Below are 24,774 nucleotides of genomic sequence, written 5' to 3'. Positions count from 1 at the left end.
TTATTTTGCATACTCTGGTTTGATTACAAAGAAAACATGTCAATACATAAGTAAAACAATGGGAAAGAAATATATGAAATTTAGTCCAATTTGTAATACACTGACAATCAGTTACAATTACAGTACTAGTTATATATGTCCCAGAATGATTAAATTCAAGGTGTATAGTTTACATGTTCTCAGTAAACAATAAGAAAGAATCAATTGCACTTTTTGAAAGGTCATGTAAACCAGCCAGTGTGGCATGATTAAGTAATACCTGTAATTCTGTGCATAGGTGTGTTGATTTGTCTTATTTTAAAAGGGATGATAAATATGATCACGGTCTTCTTCTGGCCCTTCCATAATTTCATAACCTGGCTGTGCCATCCTTGCGGGATAGTTCTCAGCATTAGAAGCATCAAACGAGACATGGTATAGGTGATCCCTGTCTTCCTCAGGCCCCCTCATTTCCTCTGCATACAAACCTCCAAATTCTTTGGGAAGATTTTGCAAAACCTCCACTTGTTCCTCAGGCTTGTTCTCTAGTATGGCTGGGACTTGGAAGCCCTTCTGAACAGCATCAAAGTGATGATTTAGTGCATCACTGTCCTCTTCTGCTTGCTTGTATTTTTGCTCCCTTGGATGTTTAACTGCACTCTTCATGTCTGGGTCAATATCATATGTTAACTCTTCATCTTCTGGTGGTTCAATCTCCCTCAGCCCAAGAGACATCTTCCCATTGAATACAGCTCTGTTAATGTAAAAAAAAGAACAAAAATGGCAATTTGAATCTTTTTTTTTTTTTTACTGATATTAAGATAATTCTCACATTTGTTTCCTCATATGACAAACATGGATTGTTTATTATAAATCCAAAATGAGTGAAAGACTTAGTTAAGAGATGCAGCACCATGTATCCATGTGTCCATATTAAAGTGCTGTCCTACAAAAATAGGTAGTAGGCATATGGCATGAGATAGCAGCAGTAAGTAATGTGCTTCTTACATTACAGGGTGTTCAATATCTCATAAAACAAGTACACATTAGGTGATGATCCTAGATTTGTCCACTGGTAAGGGGAGTAATCTCAAGTTAGGGTGCTGTACTGATCAGGGCTGGGACCCCTGCTCTTTCTCATCTACATTAATGACCTCTAGACCATGTCATTCTGCTGGGGGGTGAAGCTGACCTGTATTCAGTAGCTTGGGAAACCCAAAGGGTTCGCGACCCTTTACATAATTGGCAAATTAAATTCAATGTTAACCAATGTAAAGTGTTGCATGATGGCCACAGAAATGTAGGTTACACATACCATGAACAAAAACAGGCCTGCTACAAAAAAAATAAAAAACGTCTTTGGAGTTGTCTATACAAGAATCATTACGGGCTTAATGGTGAGAAGTAATTGTTTAAATACACTAAAATGCTTACTTTATCACCTCTTGTTCTGGGTATAGTTTACTTTCTTGGTGTTTAGGAAGGAACTCCTGTTTCTGTGAAACAACACATATATTACAGCTTAATATAGCCATTACCTTTAGACATTTATATCCTTATAAATTACAGTGCGTTTTACTTTTTACGTTTTTAATACTGTGAATATTCTCCAGAGCAATGGCTATTTATTTTTATTTGTAAATAAGTAATTTATGAGGTAGATCATAGATAAGGTTGTTTATTGCAAATCCAGTATTGAAGTAGTGTATTATGGTCATTTTTAACATCAATACAATTTATAACATCAATAAATATGGATTCTACAATATGTAAGTCAACCAACTGTAATTAATTATGCTGATTAGCACCTACCAGCCCATTATTAAGGTAACCATATTACAGAAGACTAGCAATAGCACACATACCCAAGTATTGTATGGCTTTGCACTGCTGCCATTGAGCAGCACAGCTGTACCAATTAGAAAGAGAAAGGTCCTGAAAATACAAAAAAATAATAATTAAAAGTATTTAATTTAATTATAAAGTATCTAAGCATCCAGGCAAAGATAGTACCTACCAACTACACATAATCAAGTTTTGAACGATGTATCTTTTATTTCCTTTAAGACTGCTGGTGGTATATAGATACATAAAATCAATATTTGGTGTGACCACCCTTTGCCTTCAAAACAGCATCAATTCTTCTAGGTACACTTGCACACAGTTTTTGAAGGAACTCGGCAGGTAGGTTGGCCCAAACATCTTGGAGAACTAACCACAGTTCTTCTGTGGATTTAGGCAGCCTCAGTTGCTTCTCTCTCTTCATGTAATCCCAGACAGACTTGATGATGTTGAGATCAGGGCTCTGTGGGGGCCATACCATCACTTCCAGGACTCCTTGTTCTTCTTTACGCTGAAGATAGTTCTTAATGACTTTCGCTGTATGTTTGGGGTTGTTGTCATGCTGCAGAATAAATTTGGGGCCAATCAGATGCCTCCCTGATGGTATTGCATGATGGATAAGTATCTGCCTGTACTTCTTAGCATTGAGGAGACCATTAATTCTGACCAAATCCCCAACTCCATTTGCAGAAATGCAGCCCCAAACTTGCAAGGAACCTCCACCATGCTTCACTGTTGCCTGCAGACGCTCATTCGTTTACCGCTCTGCAGCCCTTTGGCGAACAAACTGCCTCCTGCTACAGCCAAATATTTCAAATTTTGACTCATCAGTCCAGAGCACCTGCTGCCATTTTTCTGCACCCCAGTTCCTGTGTTTTCGTGCATAGTTGAGTCGCTTGGCCTTGTTTCCACGTCGGAGGTATGGCTTTTTGGCCGTAAGTCTTCCATGAAGGCCACTTCTGACCAGACTTCTCCGGACAGTAGATGGGTGTACCAGGGTCCCACTGTTTTCTGCCAATTCTGAGCTGATGGCACTGCTGGACATCTTCCGATTGCGAAGGGAAGTAAGCATGATGTGTCTTTCATCTGCTGCAGTAAGTTTCCTTGGCCGACCACTTCGTCTACGGTCCTCAACGTTGCCCGTTTCTTTGTGCTTCTTCAAAAGAGCTTGGACAGCACATCTGGAAACCCCTGTCTGCCTTGAAACTTCTGCCTGGGAGAGACCTTGCTGATGCAGTAGAACTACCTTGTGTCTTGTTGCTGTGCTCAGTCTTGCCATGGTGTATGACTTTTGACAGTAAACTGTCTTCAGCAACCTCACCTTGTTAGCTGAGTTTGGCTGTTCCTCACCCAGTTTTATTCCTCCTACACAGCTGTTTCTGTTTCAGTTCATGATTGTGTTTCAACCTACATATTGAATTGATGATCATTAGCACCTGTTTGGTATAATTGTTTAATCATACACCTGACTATATGCCTACAAAATCCCTGACTTTGTGCAAGTGTACCTAGAAGAATTGATGCTGTTTTGAAGGCAAAGGGTGGTCACACCAAATATGGATTTGATTTAGATTTTTCTTCTGTTCACTCACTTTGCATTTAGTTAAGTCATAAATATAATTTATTAACATGTCTATTTTTGAAAGCATTCTTACTTTACAGCATTTTTTCACACCTGCCTAAAACTTTTGCACAGTACTATATATATATATATATATATATATATATATATATATATATATATATATATATATGCCAATGCCAGATAGAAAAGCTTGAAGTTTGGTCCTTAAAGAATTATGACTGAACAAATAAATCAAATTGAGTCTCTTAATTATTGTATATTCCCTTTAATCATAAAGAAACCTCTCTATTAAGGCTAGTTAAACAAAATTGGGCCTAAATAGTGGGATGGCCTTTGTACCGAGGTGGCCCTTAAGCATAGTTGCACTGTGTTATAGGGTAGAGTACCAGTAAACAACAGTTCACCACGTCTGCTCAGTTGACTATAAGATATCGGCACAGATTGAAATATATTTGTAGCTGTCAATTTAACTGGAGATAAAATCCTACCTTTTATAGCACACAGAAATCTGTTTTGATACGTATATTGCATATTTTACTCATGCCTATTATCTTTATATCGCAGTGTTTTTTAGAAGCTAATGTACCATAAATATAGCTTATTTATTCAGTCGTCTATTTCATCCCACCCCAGTGGACATTTTCATCCAAACAGAAGTTAAAAAAGACATGTTTCATTGGAAAAATCTCATATTGCCAAAACAACAACAACAAAAAAAACAACTATTAATTGGAACATAAAATGAAGGTGCGCTTACCTGTTCATTGTGTAGTCTTGATTGTAAAGTTTGCTCTAAATGATCAGCAACAGGCTGTTAGACTGGAAAGTAACTTGCATCATATGTCATAAAACTGAGTAAAGTCCACACAATAAATAAACCACGTGCCTTATTATTATACATATGTTTATGTACTTACAGAATGAAATAGGAATACAGTTGCGCATTAGCTGCAAATTTAGCTGCACTTTTTAGTTTATTTGTTTTACTATCTTTAGATTCCTTTATTATAACTTATTGTCAGATTCCTTTATTATAACTTAGCTGTTTTTATACATGTAACATATTTCTGGTCAGATTTATAAAACTTTTATCCAACCACCAAATATGACTTTGAACTTTGATATCCCATATCTACTACTGTGGAATCTGTAGAAATTGCAATGGTCTAGTCAAAAGATACAACTTTCCACGTCCACATTTAGTGCTGCTGCTTACACTGATCATTTTCCTGATGTTAGGTAGCATAACTACAGTATTTATTTTATTTATATAGCACCTTATGTCATAGACCCCAAGGTGCTTTACAGAAAACATAATACACACAGCATAATAAAACATTAAAATAGCATTAAAAAAAAAATAAAAAGACTATTTCAAATAAAAGTAAATACATTTCTAATCATATTTAAATATGTTCTTGTGATAATGTCTGACTGAATCTGTCTTACTGGCTGATAAAACATGTTGTTGTTCTGAGGTGAGGGGGACTGCTTTGAGTAACTGGTCATGGATGCTGTTTATCAGAATTGAAAGATTCCCTAATACCAAATCAAGTGGTGCCACTATTTACCTTTTGCAAGAAGGGGTAAAATACCTCACTGATTTGTGTGAACCTCATAATGCGGGAGTTGTGTGTCTTTGCATGTTGTTGTCACCTTTATTGATTTAGTTCTGTGTGCAGACATACATGCAGCTTTCTGTAAGCAAATGTTACATCTCTATATTGCAATTGTGTGGGTGCACATTTTCAGACTTGCTTCAAAAAACGTCGTCAAATTATGAACTCCCAACTACCAGTGCTTGATGCACTGTGTAAAGGTGTTAGCCAGCTGCTTTTAATAGCACGACAGCTTGCTGATGGATGCACTGAGCATCAGCGTGCTGCAGCAGATCTAACACAGGAGAAAACATCACCAGGGTAACCAGTCTCAACCAGCCTGCTTCTATTCACACAATCACACAGCATCTGAGCCACATCTCTGCTGTACAGATATTACAGTAAGTCATGTTAGAATTGCATTCTTAATGGAAATATATCTCTGAATGATACACGATTGAGTTATTTGTATTAAACTCAGCTGTGGGTTTTTTTCCATTGCATCTGTAGACATTAAGTAATTCGTGCACGGTCAGTTATTATTAACGAGATAATTGTGATAAAAAAAGAACAGTATGGTTTAAAGTAAACAGACCCATGCAGCTGCATCAATTGTCTTTGTAGCAGCTTTCTTCACTGTCTCATTTAACTTTCTGCGTTTTTATTTCAGTGTCACCGGTATTTTTATTGTGATTATTTTATGTAAATTTACAAAAGACACACTGAAGCAACGGTTTCAAATACTTTCAATACGATATCAGTTGTAAGGCTGTGACCTACTTTAATTCCTATTTATGTTAATGATAACTGGTCCTGCAAAATTGTTAGATAATGGTATTTTTTAAATGTTATTAAAAGGGATGCAATATCTAAACTGTCAAATGTTTTATATTAACCATTGTTTTATATTGACCATAGTTACGGCTGAAAAAAAAAAAAAAAATCTACTTCAAACGTTTGCAGCCTCCGCCCATGCGGATCTCTGGAAGACAAAGAGCTGTAGAAATCGCCAACTGCAATTGACATTGATTTTCTCAACAAAAAAGCGGTGACTTTTGCAAAACGGTAGTTGTTGTTTCATGCATTCATTTCTTGTTTTGCATTCATTAGGGTTTTTCATTGTTTCGGGTATTGTTAACCGCTGGGCTTGCACCAGGGATTGCAGCAAACAGTATGTTTTCACTGACGAAAAGAAGCACTGATTACGTTTTAGCTCTTATGATTATTACCATTATATACTTAACTGCGTTTAATATTCAAGCCAGTGCGTTCCTTTTCTGCCCGATTACAAATAACGCTATATTATTAGCATGCAGGTGCTGCTGTTGTTTGCATTAAAACGTGGGCATTTCATTTAACTAGAAGGATTAAGATAAGGATTTATAATTGTACATTTATTTTGCTGAGGATGTTTTTACTTTTAACAAACGTGTGCTTTTTTGCAGCACATTGCAAGATTCTAAAGTCTGATTATGTTCATTCAAGTCTTTATGCAAAATATACATTAAATAATCTTGAGAGAGAGAGCTCTGTTTTAACAACATTTAACATTGATAATCTAATAATTGTATACTATTAGAACTCTAGCTTGGGACATGAAAGTGATTTCACAAATGGAAAAACAAACACCATCTATTAAACTTTAATACTAATTACAGGATGTATTCTCCGGTTGGGACATTTGTTGATAGTTTTGCTGTCATCTGTAATGTGAACAATAATTTACCCATCCAGGTAATATACATAATTAGAGAAGACAAATAGCTGTATACCGTAAAATACCCCTTCAATTTCGGTCAATGAATGGGTCAATTTAAGCAATCTAAACAGCAGCAGAATCTAAATACCACCATCGCTAAATCATTAAAATAGGAGCATTTGATATACTTTTCCAGACAGAAAATAACTACCAGTATTTAAATACTCTTTATATTACAATTCTTGGATTTAAAGACTTTTAAATCCATTAACATACCTTCTGCACATGTTAGCAGGTACGTACTGCCCCATACAAATTAGGTGATAATCCATGATAATGTTCAATGCATCCATGGGCTGATAACAAACCATAATGGCATTGATTCTTATGGTCTAAATAGTTCTGATGTCTAGATGGTAGATGACTGATAGAGATCATTATCTAACAAAGAACCTAGGCTTGTTCACAGGCACACTGTTCAGAATTGTGTGTTTTGAGTAACTAAGCATTATGAGATTCTCTACCAGGGGTCTATATACTAGTGTATTATGTTTGTTTTGCCACATTGGGGCCCTATTCAAAATTTAAAAACATTTTCTTATGAGTTTTTTTTAATTTATTTTTATTTTTATGAATAACAGTTTTGATATTCATGACATGGTTCTTGTATGTTTGAGAGACAACACTTGAGCAGTTTAATGTATATCAAACAGCTTTGTGAATAGAGCCATTGTATCACTAGTTGTAATGGTAGGTTATGTTTGGCCTGTTTACTTTTTACTGTCAGAGTGAGGTGTTTTATGAAGTCTGTATTATTAATACTCTCCCATTTAACTTTTTTGTTCAACAGAAATGTTTTAAAAAAATGTTCATAACACTGTTAGTGGAACAAATTAGCTTTAAAACTATATTTCACTTTGTCTAAAGAAAGATAATACTGTTACTAGTGCTAACAAATAAAACAGCCCCAGTGGGACTATACTTTATTCATGTCAGCCAAACCAATCAAATTTTAATGGCCTACTGTGACATCACATGATCCAGTCATTCTTTTTTTTTCAGAATATTGCAACATTCCTGGTTTTATTGTGCTTCAGTTATGTGTCATGAACAAAAAATGATATGTTAACCATCTTGGATTACTAATGATGACAACATTACAATATGACGGATTGCACTATTTATTGGTTTATTTTTATTCACTTTAGATATAAAAGGTAATTGTCTCTTTGAATGAATAGCACTTTCTCTCACCTGTGATTTTGGCGAGCATTTGTGAAAGGGAGCTGGTGCAATGCAAAACAAAGAGAGGCTCCTTATAGAAGAGCTTTTTGAAGCTTTTTTTAAGTGATGTGTCTGCCTGGACAGTAAATTAAAATTGATTGGTCTTCCTCACTCAAAAACCTACAAACAAGTCTATAAAGATTGACATGAAGGCTCAGTAGCAATGTACTAATTAAGACCACTAAGTGTCAAGAGACTATTTCAATTAAATGTCCCAGCAACCACTTCATTCTAGCCGTGTTTGCTGTCTTAGCATAGGCATTAGCATGCACCGTGTCATTGCATTTTTTTTTCTCATTTTAAATGCTGAGAGATTTACAGAAGACAGTCAATGCCAATGAATTAGTATCTAAAAACACCACTAAACAGGTGTGATGGGGTCGGGGATGCTGTGTGTTCCAACACATTTAGTTCCTCATTATTGTTATTGCCAGGATAAATTCTTAAAATAAACTTTAGCAGGGGGCTAGATCACCTGTATTCCACCAAGTGTGTTGAAAAAGCAGAATTGAATTATACTGTGAATGGAATGGGCAGAAATGATTTAAATTAAGTCCACTAGGATGAACTACTACACCTCCCCTCAAATTAACAAATATAATCATTACTGTTTCAGCATTATAACAATTGACACAAGGGAAAATGAGAATATTGAAATATTCATTAATTGGGAATTAGCTGGAAAACAACAATAAAACTCTCCAGGGAATAACATAAACCTGGTACCCAGTCAAATTTGCCTATTAAAGAAAGGAGAGAAGCACTGTTCTGTACAGTAAAATGCTGTAAAGCCATTAATGTTTGCAAGCCTTTTATTATGTGTTTTTCGCATATGAAAAAAAACACAGACATTTTTGGCATGAATATCAAATTCCACTAACAATGCATACTTCATATATTGAAATTCCACTAACAATACATACTTCATATATTGCAACAGGTCGCCAACATTTCTGGAGCAAAATTGGTTTTATGGGTGTGATTCGCCACAGTATATAACATACAAATAGGAACAGGTTCATGCTTGTTTAAAATGGTAGTTTCTAACTACTCTACCAACAGGGAGGATGGGACTCCCATGTGCATCTCATATTTCTTGATGTGTAAAACCCTTCATTTCACACTGGCTGAAAGCTAATTTATGGTAACAGTAATATCACATGTGTGCACTTTGTTTTATTCATTTTACCTCAGAATTTATGATTTGTGTTTGAAGATATGAAAATGAATCTAACAGAGAACAGCTGGTATTTCCCACATCAGTTGCCATTACAGGTGTTCTGGTATCAGGAGAACCAAACTAAACTTTAGTGTCTTTGCATCCAAAGCGTGTCAGACGTGATCTGAAGATGTGCCTGAGAAAGTCGTGTATCCATTTCTCTCTTGGAAAATATACTGATCCCTGCTCTACCAAAAGATTGAAAACCTGGGCTGGAGGATAGGGCATGCACTGCTTGCCTGCTAAATAGCTTAGCACCACAAATGTAGTTGCTAGGTCAGAATATATATCAATAGCAAGGCAGAGTCTTGACTGGAGGCTGTTGAGTGCACTGCAAGGTTTGCATGACATTTATTACTTAACTAACAAAGTATAATGCATTATGTATTTTGAGTTTATTTGGGCAAAGTAATACAGATATTTCTGTTTCTGCCTGTTATCTTTTTTTTTTTTTTTTTAAATGTACACCTGAATAGTCAACCCAAAAAGGTCTATAACTAATACAGTGTTTTAAAAATACAATTGTAGTCAACAGACATCTTGTTAAACATGTATGGTTCACATTTTGATAATAAGCTTTATCACTGCATTATTTGAATGATGGTACTGTATTATCAGAATGGAGATTATCAAGATTTAAATACAGGTATTCTTCATTCATATCCGTCCTGATGTGACAAGGTCAGCAGGCAGAATATAGCTGAGTGAATATGAAATACATAAAAGAGCAAGATATGTAATGGAAAATGTATCATAATGACTGTAATCTCAATTTGTAATGCTGATTATTATTATTATTATGCAAATTAAACATTAACTAGAACTTGGATTAAAGTGGGAGCGGGTGTCAGTATGTAAGCTGATTAAAATGTCCAGCAGGGTATAGAGCATATTATGGGTTTTGTTCACTTTTTTTTTTTAAACGCAGATGCTGTATGCTGGGTGGCAGCTGCATTTCAGATTAGCAGCAGTTAAATTGAATCCAAAACTGGTGGGAAGTAATGTTACAAATAATTAATATCAACTGAAGTATATTTGCCTAAAAGGCGGTTCACTAAGATTTTCAATTGCTAGTTTTTCAAATGCTGTAGTTTTTATTCCTTCCTCATCTGAATACTGTTATTCACAACAAAGGATTTGTATGTTATAATGAGCAGATTATAATGAAGGTGACTTTAATAGAATAAAATAATCTCTAGGACAATTAAGAATAGAACTGCATAGTTTTCTGACATGTTTTGCAAAGTTTTATTATCTGTCACTTGAATGACTACAAAAAATAATTAGAAACCATCTTTGCAGAGTGCAGTGCATCATGCATCCAAAGTCACCACATGTTGGTTGATTCGTGTAGCAACTTTAACTTTACAAATGTAGGCAAATGTAATCTTAACTTCTTCGCCATATGAAATCTAACCTTGTTCCATGCTTTTCACTGGAGATCTCTTATGGCATGTTTATAAGGAAGGCAGACTGTCTATTACAGGACCAAATCTATGGGTCTGTGTTTCAGTAAGACCCTAACAGCTTTAAGGAAGTACAGTAAATGATGACAGTTCACAAATACAGATAAAAACAAATGTTGTGGTTTTAAAACTTTTACTAATCAAAATACTGTGGTAGTGATTGGTGGTAATTTGTCAAAAATAAATTCTATTTACAGGTCATTCAGTAGTAAGATCACCCTCTATTATGGCCATGTTTGTGTTGGTTCGCTGACTGGCCTTAACAGGAAGGTTCACTGTAAGATCACTGCTGTTCAATCACTTCTATCAGTGTAGTATTATCTGTGAGTTTTCAGATGACCTTAGATAAGGATGATCAGACTTCTACACCTTACAATAGACCACGTCAGATTGCATTTGTGTCACAGGATGCAGTTGCTAAGTACATTGCAACTCCTATACTGTATTTAAAAGCTACTTAAAAGTACCAGTAGTCTGTGGTGCAGAAGTATGAAGACTTTACAAAAATAAAAACGAACTCTGAAGCTGATGTGAATCCTAGAGCCATTTAGTTTTCCCTGATCCCCTTTTATATTTTTTCTCCATTTAATTAAAATTTCTATTTTGTGTTTTAAATGGTGATGTTTTGAAACGTAATCCCTGAGCTTCAAGGTGTTTTCAAAACCTCTTCAGGAGCTCTCAAGCATTAAATAAATGAAAGGACATTATTGACCCGACTGTTCCACGAAACAAGCAAATACCCTGGTGGTATAATCCCCATAGCTATAAAGTATGCATTGCTGGCATCAAAGAGAAAATAATTACAAGTAAAGGAATTTAAGAAAGCTCACAGTGTGAGAATTTTCTTGATCTCCTTAATTAAAAAATAAAGGCTGTTGGGTTCCCTAGACTTTTGCTTGTTTTATTTGTATTTTTTCAAAACGTACTGATTTGAGGTTATGATAAAGGAGCTGACACATGTTTTATTGTTAACATTCCACAGAATACATTGCAGAAATATGAATTGGATTCTAATCAAGGTACTTTACCAATCTGTTTATATCCTATGAAACTACCTAAATTTGCAGTGTAGTTTGAGCATGTTTTTTTTGTAAGTTAAGTGATATCTGTATCATGTATTTGGTGATTTCACCTAATATAGGTGATTGACTGTGGTGATTATATATTGTGTTTGAAATATTTTGCTGTTGCTAGCATTTAACAAGACTGGACTGCAATGGCTTTCCTTATATCTTGTTGCCTTGAGATAAAAATGATTTGATTTGGAAGTCTTGTAGTTTTGTAAGCCACGTGATACCATTGTTGGTAGCTTAGTGGTGGTGCATGGTACTGCACCTGCTGTGTTGTCCCCCTCTCTCACACATTCTACCTGTGAACTCTCACCCCCTTAAATTTGTCACAAGAAGAAAATGAGAAAATGGAAGGCTTTACATTTAGAGTGAGCATTTCAAACAACCCTTCCAGTTCTAAGGAATGTCCTATTAAGGACTTGTTTAAACCCCATTTTGTTTAATAAAATCAAGTTTGCAGTTCTTGAAACCTTTTTCAACTGTTTTAGAAAGGGTTAGTAGAAGCTCATTGTTAAAGCACTAAATTATCTTATGCCTAGTGTTGCAGTAACTGTACTCTAGAAACTGCACTGATGTCAAGACTAAAGCTTCAAATATGCTTTTGTGTTAGCATGGTGCATATGTACTGTACATTTTTTTTTAATTATTTCACGACTGTTGAAGAAAATATTTCTTTTTTTGTAACCAGCTTGATTTTGGTCATATTTTGGTATGTTTATGCATTACTTTATTACTTTAAGGAATGCGACCGTTGTCCAATTACTGAAGCTTTTCACATGTTGTCAGGTAGTGACTCAAATTAAACTTTTTGACACCCTATGAGTCAACCAGCAATTAGGACTTCTGACAAGTGCAGCGTTACCTGCAAAGGCAGACTTTCAGAAGAGTTGGCTGTCATGTTGTGGTACAAAGCTGCTACATCATGCTATTGTACTAAGGGAGCGAATCTCATTACACCACATAGCTTGTTTTGAAAGAACAATGGGGTTTCATTTAGAGTGCACCACGACCTTTTCAAGTCATGACAGTAAAATGAATATGCAACAGTAACAAACTGTCTTTATGCATGCATAATATTGGTATTTGGTGTTTAAAGGAAATAAAATAAATAACTATGTATATATAATATAATACTGATTTAATACATTTATATATATATATATATATATATATATATATATATATATATATATATATATATATATATGACTACAATTAATGAAATCCACAGAAATTAAATTTCATTAGAACATAATCATTTCTATATACCGCTATGCCTCGTATGGATATCTTCTTTTTGTGCATACAGTGCATTGGAGCAGCTTGCAGTAAGTAGGCAAATTGTCATTTGCTGTTATCAGGCTGTTAGTTTAATTTCAAACTCGTTTATCTCTGTTGAGACAAAGTACCTTCAAACATGCCAGCACATATTCTGTCGCTTATTTCCCCAGAAAGTTGCATCTGCTAATTATGTTGAACTGCAGCGACTGTGCGAGTGTCAACAGTTTATTTATTTATTTATTTATTTATTTTGAACAGCTGATTTTACATTTTGCAGGTCTACAATTAGGACACCCGTAGTTTAATTCAGACCCCCCCAAAAAATTAATCAAGCTCTGTTTGTCTCGCTCGACTTCCGAAATGTACAGGAAAAATATATATTTTTAGACCAACAATCGGATGCCTATAAGTATGTTGAAGACGATTGATCGCTAAAAAGAAAATGGCTTTGAACAAATCAATTCAAACCATGAAGAGGGTACAGATTGTTGATTATTGAAGATCTGACTAACAGTCATTAAAAATAACCCAATGCCCTGTGTTATTATACTATAAAACAAATCATGAACGTGTCTTGAGTAGAGTAGAGTATAGTAAGGTAATGTTTAAGGGTGGGGGGCTCATATTTGGGATTGATCCTAACATTTGTAGACATGTATTAAAACTACAAGATATGTGAAATGAAACACTGTAAATTTGACAGTGAACATTTGAATAATCGTGTTCAGCCCATTAGAGTGCTCTGCTCACATACCCATTTTATAATGAGGATTTTAACCAGGACATTAAGTACGTGGCCTGCAAGGTTTTGTCGTAACGGATTTAAGAACAGGTCTCTAACTTTCTTTTGCTTGTAATATGGCAACAAATAAGAAGTTTAACTTTGAATAAGTCTCAAAAAGCTTACTGAACAGGACACAGCGATACTTGGAAGTGATAGTGCTTTTTTCAATCGGCTACTGTTCTGTGTTAGAAAAGGGGCAGATCAACAAAGAAGGGTAAAATCAGCATGGTATCTAAAAGGCTGAGGTATCTTAACAGGGATTGTATTAGTACTGAATTTGGGCGGATGTGCTTATCTTTAAAGCCCCTCCTTAAAGCAGAAATGAGATATCGAAATTGAATTTGATAGCCAACACTGGCAGCGTGCCAATTAAATATGAATCAGAATGGTCACAGCTTAATGTAACGGGTCAAAGTGTACAGCTCATAATGTGTGGAAGGCTTTCAAGTCTCCCAGTATATTTGTTGACTCCTTCAATTTAATTCCTTTTCCCAGTCTCCCTTAAGGCTTTAGATTTTTCCTTGACATAATCAAAACTCTATCCCTCTGCTTTGCAGCCTAAGCCCTGTTGGTTGCCTTACTTGAATGTACAATAATTGGTGGCTACAAATCAGTTCAGGAGTATTAAAAAAAAAAAATTGCAGAACAACCTTTGCACTCATCATAGCAGTGTACTCTAAAAGTGCACTAGGAGGGTGGAAGATATTAATTATTCACTATATGGAATGTGCATTTTAGTTTTGCTTTATTTTTGTTGAGGTATTTCGGTTTTGTATTCGTTTCTGGTGATGAGATCTCAGGCAGCTTATATTATGAGCTGTTTTTACAGACAGTATTATCAACTGCAATTGTTGTTGTCTTTCTCAACGACGTTGTTTCATACCTGTTGCCTTTAGTTGTGTGAAAGCATTAGGACAAATTTACAAGCAAGGGCAAAAGTGAGTATGATACTGTTTAAACTATTGTATTCTTCTCCCAAAAAATCCCTTTCCTTTGTACTGGGCTTAAAAATAGGGCCCAGGTGACTTTTTGAATATTGTAGGCAGTGAATTACATCAGGAGCACCCTCCCCCCACCCCCCAAATTAATTAATTAATTAATTAATTAATTAATTAATTACCCATGTTTTTTTTCTTACTCATTTTAGAATTGTGATTTGTGTGTTTTTTTTTCCTTTCAGAAAGAAAAGTATTTTGAACAATTTGGAGTGAAAAGCTTCTGGCCCAAAGATTTTTCTTTATGTCGAGAATGTTGCTGAGGCCTTTAGAGTCCTTATCAACCAGTTCTGTGAGGTTGAGGTCAGGCATAACAATAAAGCAGCACCATCTAAGTGTGTCATTTATCAAAGATCATGGAGCCTGCCACCAAAACACATGAAATGTACCCCTCCCCTTCCTTTCTTATTATTTCTTATATAAGAAAAGGACACAGGCAACAATAGAAAATTAGAGAGATTATTTATTGTCAAGAGCCATCCACAACTTACAGCTCAACCTATTATTTTCTGTTCTGTTTTCATACAGAGCTGCCGGTCAGACATGGTTAAGTTGGGAAGTAATCTGGCTGAGAAACCTGAGAAGGAGCAGGCAGGGGAAGATGAATTCGATAACATACCGCTGATAACACCTTTGGATGTGAATCAACTACACCAGCCGTTTCCTGACAAGGTAACGTGATCATTGCTCTGAAAAGTATCTATTAATGCCAGTGGTTTCCCAGTGTTTCCTTGTCTGTGTCTTTAAGCAGTCAGTTGCAAAGAATTGTTATTAGTCATACTGGTCCCACAATCCTTCTTTTTAGAAAAAGTCACATGTTATCCATTGAAAAATATTGTAGGGGATAAAATATAAATACAGGGGGCTCCCGAGTGGCGCATCTGGTAAAGGCGCTCCACGTGGTGTGCAGCAAGGCAGGTTGGCCAGGGTGGCTGCATGGTGGGCCTGCAGTGTGAAAAAGAAGCGGTTGGCTGACAATATATATATACCGTACATACTGTACATACATACATACATACATACATACATACATGGTGAATGTTACACCAGGACCAGGAACCAGGAACGCTTACCTCTGCTGAACTTTCTTCCCAGGTAATTGTCAAGACTACAACAGAATACCAGCTCCAGCAAAAGAAGAAGAGGAAGTTATATGTTCCTGGCATAAAAAAACTGAATATAAACCTATATGATGAAGTGTCAGAGAAGGTCAAGGTAACATCCTTCAATACACATCATTCTAAACAGTGTATGCATGAATATAACACACAGTACCAACTGCATACAGATACTGTAACTGTGGTTTCTTAGATCATCAAGGGAATCAAATATGTTTTTTTTTGTTTTTTTTTTTGCATATCCTTATTAAAATAATAGTTTCAGATACTAGACACAGTGTTGGGGAAGTTACTTTTATTTTCTTAAAAGTAATGCATTACAGATATGGGAGCAGCTGTGTACAACCTAATTCTACCCCACAAGATGGCATGAAATGTATAGCATACAACTATTTTATTCTGTGGTTTAACTGCAGTGTGATGGTTTTGTTGAATCTATGGCTGTTGCTATTTAAATCGTACTTCTACTGACACTGACACATTGTGCCTGATGCCTGGGTACCTTTTTGCAATGCTGTTTGAATACGATTCTGAATCATTCTTACTGGATAATGAGAAGGAATAACACAGAGTAATAAACAATAGTCCTTTATAAAGAATGTATTGTACAATAATACCTGGGATCTTGTCAACATCACAAGGTAATGTGATCTCTTCTGTTGTGTATTCTGGGATGTAATATAACTAGAGTTATTTATCCAGTGAAGAGCATAGTATTAATATGTATGTGACAAGCAAAAGACATCCAAGGTCAGACTTTGAAGCGTTCCTTCAGTAGTATTGTTGTTGTGTTTTGCATGCAGCTGACTGGCTTGATTCTCATTACGATGACATTCCTGGCCTGCCTTCTTATGCTGGTCATGTACAAGGCACTGTGGTACGACCAGCTAAGCTGTCCCGAGGGCTTTGTTTTTAAGGTAAGCTCATTGTGGATGCTCCTTAACATTTAAAAACATTATTACACATCCCTTTAACTGTTAATATCTCGTAACCCATTCCAGATGGCAATGTCATCTTTTCAGTGTTTTGGCTTCTCCTTGGGCAAATCTAATAATCTTCTGTACTTTGATCATTGACCTAAGATGGCTGCCATGTTATGGTTTTGTGATTTTTTTGGTTTCTAGATGATTAGGACCGGACGCTTTTAGATACTGTCTTCATACTCAGCACTCAACAGTATTCTGTTATTCTCTAGGTCAAGGCTCCAGCACATATGGCCCTATTGACAAATCTTGAAATCATGAATTATTTAAAGCCAGTTTATTAAATGTCTGTTTTGGTAGAATTCAAATAAATATTCAACTTTTGGGGTTTCTTAGTCAGAAAATGTGTAGTGCTACCATTAAAAGATGAATGGTTTACGAGTTATACTTACTGTAATTATAAGTAGTATCTACAGAAATTATAATTATACATAGACACTTATTTTCAGAGAGCTAACAAGGTTTTCCATTTAAAATATGAATTTATTTTTCTCAGATGCCACTTGATTAAACCATGTTACCAAAGGTTGCTGCATTAATGGCAGTTTTGCACCATACTGTACAAAGCGTCAAAAGTCATCTATTAGACATTTCCTTTAACTGGATCATGTTGTATTGAAATTCCTCTTTAATTTGTAATGGTAGAATTCAAAGGCATGGGAGCTAATACAAATGCTGTGCCTTGCGTGGTGAATGAGAATTCTGTTTTTGATTCAGCTCTACAGTATGTGGCCAGTAGTTGCTACAGTGATAGTTCTACTGGAACATTAATATTGATTGCACTTACCAGGTCACATGGATTTGCCTTGTGTCACGCTTTGCTGCATTTATTTTGGCTTCTTTCAATTCTCGATTGTCTGACTCATGCCCATTTTTCAAAGGCAGTCATTAGAACACATGTGAAGATCTAAATGGGTTAGAAAGATTTATTGTACTTTTAGATGAGGTATATTCTAGGCTTTCAAGTAAAACACTAAAGGTGGGAATATATATATATATATATATATATATATATATATATATATATATATATATATATATATATATATTGATATACCTCCACTCCCTGTTACCTAATCACTTATTTTGCAGTCAAGGTCCAATTGTAGCTTGTCCAGATTGGAGCCTTTTTTTTTAATTTATAGAGTTTGAAATATCTTCCTTACATTTATTATAAAAAAAACAACCTTGAATTAAACTTAAAAAAAAAAAAAAAACAGGCAAAGAACTAAAAGAAAAGGGTCAGTGGTAAAAGATTCTGATGGACAGAACCCCTTCAAAATGTCTGATAATAGCACATCCAGAGAGAAAGTAATTGCTTACAAACAGTGGGTTATTTCTAGTACTAAACATGATGACAAGGTACTCAGCTCTGCAGGAAATATTTCTCTCCAGATGCAAAGTGTCATTTCTTTTCTCAGTGAGGAAGAAGCTGACATTGAAAGCTCACTACCGAACCACACAGATGATCACTTCAAATTTCTGAAATTGGCTGTTTGGTTAACAGAAAAAGAAGTGTTTTCACTAATGTATTCAATATTCAGTAGCACTTCAAATTGCAGGACGTGACTAGCCATCTAATTGCATTGTAACAACTGCTTGATTTCCTATGATTCCTGCTCTGTCTTGGTAACTATTGTGCAATTATATGGAACTGGCCTTGTGAACAATATTTCCTTATCTGGTGCTATTACGTGATAACATCATGTCATTTCAGTGTAAACATATTGATAGTTACCCAGATAATACCATGTGAGGAGACACTTCTTTTCACATCCGTGATGGTGTGAAATGGGTTGCCTAGCCATGTTGTTAATGCTAAATCAATGGGATCCTTTAATTCAGAAAGAAGTGTATGTTGCATGATTAGATATTTATTTTGGTTAGCTTGTAAAACAAAATGCCCCTGGTTTTTAACCCTAAAAGTTTACTGCAGTAAAATCATGCAGAATTGATGTGTGCACATGGTAAATCACAGATAAGTGTGATAAATAAAAAATTACAGCATAGAGCTACTAAAAGCAGGGTAATTGCAAAATTATGAAGCACCTTTACTGTACCATAGTATTTCAAGGGCTTTCAAGGTACCTGGGTACAGCAGTAAGCACACACACTCCGCATACAGATTTGTGAACAAAATGTGCTACACACTGTCTCCTCCCGGTAAAGCACTTGATTATGCTGTGCATGATGTCTGTCAGTCTAAGCTGACTTATAAATCACCTTCCATGTGCATGCATCTCCAGATGCTGTATGGAGACTGCTAATTGTAAAATGAAGGAGAGATGTTTCTTTAGGGAGAAACCCTAGGGATTGTGGCTTTCTTTCATGAACGTTGCTTCATTACAATATTTTGTGTCTTTACTGAACAGGTAAAACATAGATGTAACTGACAGCTGTTCTTTTTCCTAATAGACTTCTCTAATAGATAACAGCAGATGTGAAAACCTGACTGTAAATGAATCGACCCTCTTCGCGGTTCGTTGCCCCTTTAAAACACCGACCCAACACACAAGAAATTGATTTTTAAGCGCTGGTGCGCTATTTTTAATAAACACCAAAATAAACAAAATACAAAACAAACACCTAGCTCTTTACGAGCACTAATTAAACAAACAGGAACACCCTGACTACGAGTGGGACAGCTAAGCTGTTTCCCCACCAAACAGAAAACAAAACACACAGGTTTAATACACCACACTTTACCTCATGACTGCTGGGAAGCAGAGTACCTCTTTCTGCCTCCTTCTACTCAGCAGCCCAGAGCAGACTGACTGCTCTCCTTATAAACCTTGCACCTGGCTCTAATTTACAATCATAGCCAGGTGCAGGTGATAATTAACAATAACACAATTAACAGAAAAACAATTAAACACCACAAATGAGCATTCTGCACATGTTTTTACTGCAGAGAGGTTTTAACCCCCTCCCTGCTGTCTCACACTGACAAAACTGCAAATCATTCTACTTACGACTTTCTTTAAACAACATATACCCCTGCAGTGATAAGCTCTAGATGGAATTTTTTGGACTATCTTACAGCACTGGAAAATCACCTGGGATTGCTTAACCTCCTGTCCTTATTTAGCCTGACATTACCCCTAAAAATAACTGCTTGATGCAAACCAGGTGAAATACCTGGTATTGCTTTGGCTTATTGTATAGGTTGATCAAATCAACCCCTTAATAATTTGTTACTTTGTGTTCTAAAGTGCAAGGTTCACTTCCTGTGAAATAACTCCAGTATTGTATTACTTTCTACCTCTCTTTGTATGCATATGCAAACAACTCTAAGGTACTTATGCATTATCATTTTCCATGAACCCTTGCAGTACCTGCTTGTTTCACAGTATTTGAACAACATGTATTGGTAGCACAACCCTTTCTTATTGTGCCTAGCTTGAGTCTTTTGATCCTGTCTCATTATTTTAGCTTATGGTTGAGGGAAGCAAAGACAGTTTTGTCCCTGAAGCAATAGCAGACTGGTTGGAAGTTTTCTCAAGAGAATTTTTTCGCCTCATCAAAAAAGTCTACAGCATGTAAATACAACCAGGGTGCCTTCAATTAGACTTCCTGTGACTGAACTGTAATTAAAGCCCTGCAGGTCTCCTTCTGCCTTTGATGTAAGTGCCTGCCACGGCTATTAGTATATTCTGAAGTAATTGTTTGAAACACGATAAGGAAAAAAACGTCATTCACATTATCAAGAACTGGCATTATCGCTGTTACTGAAGCACATAAAAAGTACCTGCTTTCAATTCGCTGCAGGATAACCATGTTTCTTATTTTCCACTTGAGAATATTTAGCTTCCAAAGGCATTCAAGACATTCCATCTGTGTGCTGTAGAAGCTTGGCTGGATTAGTTATTAAACTCACAAAATCCTGTCATCCATTTCTGCCTACCATATTATTAAATATTCAAATAAATGAAAATTGTGCTATTAATTTATACTTCTTTGGATCCATAACTGATAGTTCTTTCCCATTTTAAGTAGCTAAGCTTTAACCGTTTGGGGAAGGTAAGGCCAATTAATTTCTTTTTATAGTCAATTCTCATTAATACAAACTTGCATTAAACACATTTCTTTGATACAACGATTTCATTATCCTGGCAAAATTTAGAGGTCACTTATTGTAAATGATTTATAATGCAAATTCACTTAACACAAATTTCATGTTTGTATGAATTACTTGTAGCTCCCCCAGAAGAAAATGTTGAATAAAACTAATTGCCCTAATTTGAACAGCTGAGTGTAAAGGAAATGTATTAACTTACTTCCAGAGTAGCACCTCTGTACTGTATTTTAGTGCTGTTTTTTGCTTGTACGGTCCTTTTGAAATTCGTATTAATGAGAGTTGACTGTATATGTTTGCTATCTGCACTGCAACAGAAAATCTTGCTACTCTATTGTAGACTGCAACCTATGTAATTTTGACACGGTATTATTAGAGCACCATTGTTAGTGTGTGTTCTCTTCTCTTGTGCAGCACAAGCACTGCACTCCTGCAGCACTGGAGGTGTATTACTCAGAGCAAGAGACAGGCTCCCGAGGAAGCCTCTACACAGCTATCAGCCACTTAAACCAGGCCAAGAAAACCATGCCGGAGCTGCCGTCACCATGGTTACCAGTAATCAACGCCCTGAAGGAAGCAGAAAAAGCTAAAGAGGAGTCAAGCCGTTCCCAGTAGTAGGACACAAGTGGGCCAGCTGGATACGACTGCATTCTACCCAACACATGTATTGTTATTTTTATGATACTATTGAGGCATTTTAAAGAAAAACAACATAGGTGTAGGAATGGGCCTTAATCATATACCATTTTCCCAGAGTACAAAGAATTCAAAAAAAGGCAGTGGTATTTGAATGTCATGTTATTTAAAGGGGAAAGTGTAAGTTTTTTTGTTCAGAATTAGGGGAGGGTAAATGTATTGCATATGAAATCCTGGAGGTAGAACAAGTTATATTTTAACACTAAAAATAGCCCCTTGTTTATAATAATAATAATAATAATAATAATAATAATAATAATAATAATAATAATAATAATAATAATAATAATAATTTTAAGGGCATTTAAAAAAAAATGTCATACATAGCATTCCATTTGAACTTTTTAAAAACCCTGTGTTGATATACTACAGGTCCTTGTGTTAAATCACATCAAATTATTATCAAATAACATTCCATATTATGAGTTTTCAGTGAATAGTTTCATAATAATAAATGAAAATCTTAAATGTATTTAAATACTGAAGTGTAATGCTCTGCACATTGTGCATGGAAACATACACACAAAACTGCCACGTAAGCTTTTTTGAAAATAAAAAACTAAAAACAAACAAACAAAAAAACATTTTGCAGTTTTAATGGATAAAGACACAAAATAAACTAATAATAATAATAATAATAATAATAATAATAATAATAATAATAATAATAATAATAATAATAATAAGACCAGCTGAAAAGTGCCATGTCTAAAGAATGTTCAAAGTAAGTATTTTATTATTATGGCTGCTAAGATGAATGTGTGTAAGTTATATTGGTGAATAAAGGTCAAGTGTAGATAGCTAGATAGATGTCTTTGTGTATGTGTTAATTTGCACTGGAACAGAACGTATGACAGCCTAAATCATTTAGGCATACAGTACTGATGATAGGGGTTTGCAGTGTACCTATGAAACATCTTATCAGTGCATGGTTTATTATACATTGTATCTACAATGCAATAAGACAAAGTACTCTTTGTATTCTATATAAATATAATGCATTTTAACAAGTTAGGAAATGGCATGTAGGGAGCTACATTTTTTGAGATTGTATTCTCTACAAGTAATGTAACCTGTGCCGTTATGGAAATCTGCTACAAGTAAATTGATATTTAGTACAGTGACTTGCAGAATTTCACTTTGTAATTACATATATTTTGCCTTGGAGGGTTATTTAATCAGATACACTCTAGAACACAGATCTCTGCAATCACTGCATTACCTACATTAATCTCTAATATTTCTAGTATATCAAAGGATAGTAGTAGCAATTATGACAACAATAAAAGGCATTCATGTGTTAAGCCATTACACCAGCTTCAACATTTGTGTTATCTGAATTACTATTTAATACTCGCTATATACTGTTAAGTGTTTCTTTGGCTTGTCTATAGTAGAGATGTAGTTGACTATAGGTATACTGGCCTTTTTTATTAGAAAGGTCAAAGATTTGGAAACATGTAGCTAATGCACATGCTGTTATTGGTAGTTGTTTGTCTATTTATTTATTTATTTATTTATTTATTTATTTAATGCATTAAAATAATTATTTATATTGTTTTAAATATACAGTTGTTTATATAAGTTAGTGCAGTATCTAATCATTGTGTTTTTGGTCTTTGTTTTCTTTCTTTTTTTTAGTCCACAATGTTTGGATTACAGTTGATGGACTATGTGCAATCACTTTTCATAAAACATATTCTTAAAACTGCAATCCAAGAGTGTTGACAAATGCGGTCAAAATATTCAGGTCCAGATAGAAAGAAAAAAGCAGACTTGAGGAAAAGAAAATGACCCCGTATCTGTCAGGAGTAATGAGCACAAAGAGAAAGGACAGTACATCAGGCTGTGTGTAAATACATTCATGATCCATTTCAACATGAATTTGTTTCTCCATACCATATTCCTGCTTATTTATTTGTTTTGCCAATGACAGCCTTGTATATTTTTCATAATAAATGCAACATGTACACTTTAATTTGAACTGTTTATATGTTGCTGTTTTGGTTGTATTTTGATGCCTGATTAAAATGCAACGTTGGATAAGAAACTGCTGCAGGCCATAGTACCTTCGTCATCACAGCCTTGTGAGTATATTAAATGGTGTAAAATTGTTGTGACACTCAGCTTATCATTTTGTGTTTGTAATTCAGCTCCTGGGCATTTCAATGTGCTACACTGTTTATTTCTCAGCACTTTGTAGCTTTCTGTTAATTAGAGAATGTGACCTTTTCACAATGCAGCAAATACTTTTTGTGTACAGTACTAAGTGCCAAAATTAAATGTTGTGATCATCTGCTTTGATCTTAATAAGTACAAAATAAATGAATGTTAGCTTTTCTCTTGAAGGACTTGTTACTGACTTGTTTTTTTTTTCTTCAATATCCTTGTTTATAAACTTGCAGGCAATGATTTCAAGTATTAAAATGCTACAATACAAAGCAGTACTTCATTTCTCAGTATTGTATTGCTGTGCTGCTGTACATGCCTAGACACTCACTCTGGTGGCTGACAGTGGTAGTCACCTCCAGGATACACAGAGGGTTAAGTGGGAATATAAAGCTATGGCCAAAAGTTTTGCATCACCTGGAATTTTAGGATTGTGACCAAATTTAAAAAATAATATAAATATGAACATAATTTAGATATTTTATTTAACATGTAATCAACAAAACTACAAAATGATATTGCAAAAGCCATGATAGTAGTATAGTATTTCATGTTAGATTTCGAATTGTCCCATTTTTCAATTTTTGGCAGTTTTTTGTTAAGTATATGGGAAACTACAAAGCGGTATGTAATTCAATATGTTAATGTAACATTATTCAGCAGGTTTCAATCGAAGCAAAATGAGTTAATTCTATAGGGCGATGCAAAACCTTTGGCCAGAGCTGTACTGTCAAAGGATGTCTCCTTCAACACCATTGTAGGCAGGATCAACTCATATCAGTTTGAATGTACTCTTCACTGTAGGCCTTGCTTCAATGCGTTCTGTTGCTAAAACTGCACTCTTGTATCACAGCATATGCTAATTGAACCAGCATTGCCATTAGTTGTGGGTTTTGGCTTCAGTTACTGAGTGACAGATTTTGCAAAGAAT

At 35.2% G+C, this 24,774-nt stretch overlaps 2 protein-coding genes across 3 annotated transcripts; one reads left to right on the top strand and one right to left on the bottom strand.

Annotated features, from left to right (window-relative positions):
* Positions 1–84: 84 nt before the first annotated feature.
* On the bottom strand, positions 85–4,233 carry LOC117418080 (uncharacterized). The gene is made up of 4 exons (XM_034030656.3): positions 4,164–4,233; positions 1,845–1,914; positions 1,414–1,475; positions 85–733 (listed from the first exon to the last, which is right to left on the bottom strand). Exons 1-4 carry the CDS (start codon positions 4,169–4,171, stop codon positions 298–300), a joined length of 576 nt encoding a protein of 191 aa, XP_033886547.3. The 5' UTR covers positions 4,172–4,233; the 3' UTR covers positions 85–297.
* Positions 4,234–5,251: 1,018 nt separating this feature from the next.
* Positions 5,252–24,022, top strand: LOC117417834 (neuronal vesicle trafficking-associated protein 1-like). Of its 2 annotated transcripts, none has more exons than XM_034030203.3 (5): positions 5,252–5,405; positions 15,331–15,474; positions 15,898–16,017; positions 16,724–16,837; positions 21,393–24,022. In XM_034030203.3, the coding sequence occupies exons 2-5, from the start codon at positions 15,346–15,348 to the stop codon at positions 21,591–21,593; spliced, it is 564 nt and encodes a 187-aa protein (XP_033886094.1). In that variant the 5' UTR covers positions 5,252–5,405; positions 15,331–15,345; the 3' UTR covers positions 21,594–24,022. The 2 variants fall into 2 exon arrangements, with proteins under 2 accessions (XP_033886094.1, XP_033886095.1); XM_034030204.3 differs by lacking the exon at positions 5,252–5,405 and adding an exon at positions 5,961–6,069.
* The last annotated feature ends 752 nt before the right edge of the window (positions 24,023–24,774 follow it).

This window comes from Acipenser ruthenus, chromosome 13 (genome assembly GCF_902713425.1).
Source record: "Acipenser ruthenus chromosome 13, fAciRut3.2 maternal haplotype, whole genome shotgun sequence".
NCBI classification, from domain to species: Eukaryota; Metazoa; Chordata; class Actinopteri; order Acipenseriformes; family Acipenseridae; genus Acipenser; species Acipenser ruthenus.
The sequence above is the reverse complement of the archived record's forward strand: the minus strand, read 5'-3'. Positions and strand labels throughout refer to the sequence as shown.

Bases quoted from the DNA above. Each gene is read 5' to 3' on its own strand.
- LOC117418080 (XM_034030656.3), bottom strand. The intron at 1,476-1,844 runs GTATGTGTGCTA...GTTGTTTCACAG, and splicing joins CAAAGCCATACAATACTTGG to AAACAGGAGTTCCTTCCTAA. The intron at 734-1,413 runs GTAAGCATTTTA...TTACATTAACAG, and splicing joins CCAGAACAAGAGGTGATAAA to AGCTGTATTCAATGGGAAGA.
- LOC117417834 (XM_034030203.3), top strand. From the start codon at position 15,346: ATGGTTAAGTTGGGAAGTAATCTGGCTGAGAAACCTGAGAAGGAGCAG. The intron at 15,475-15,897 runs GTAACGTGATCA...CTTTCTTCCCAG, and splicing joins ACCAGCCGTTTCCTGACAAG to GTAATTGTCAAGACTACAAC. The intron at 16,018-16,723 runs GTAACATCCTTC...TTTTGCATGCAG, and splicing joins AAGTGTCAGAGAAGGTCAAG to CTGACTGGCTTGATTCTCAT.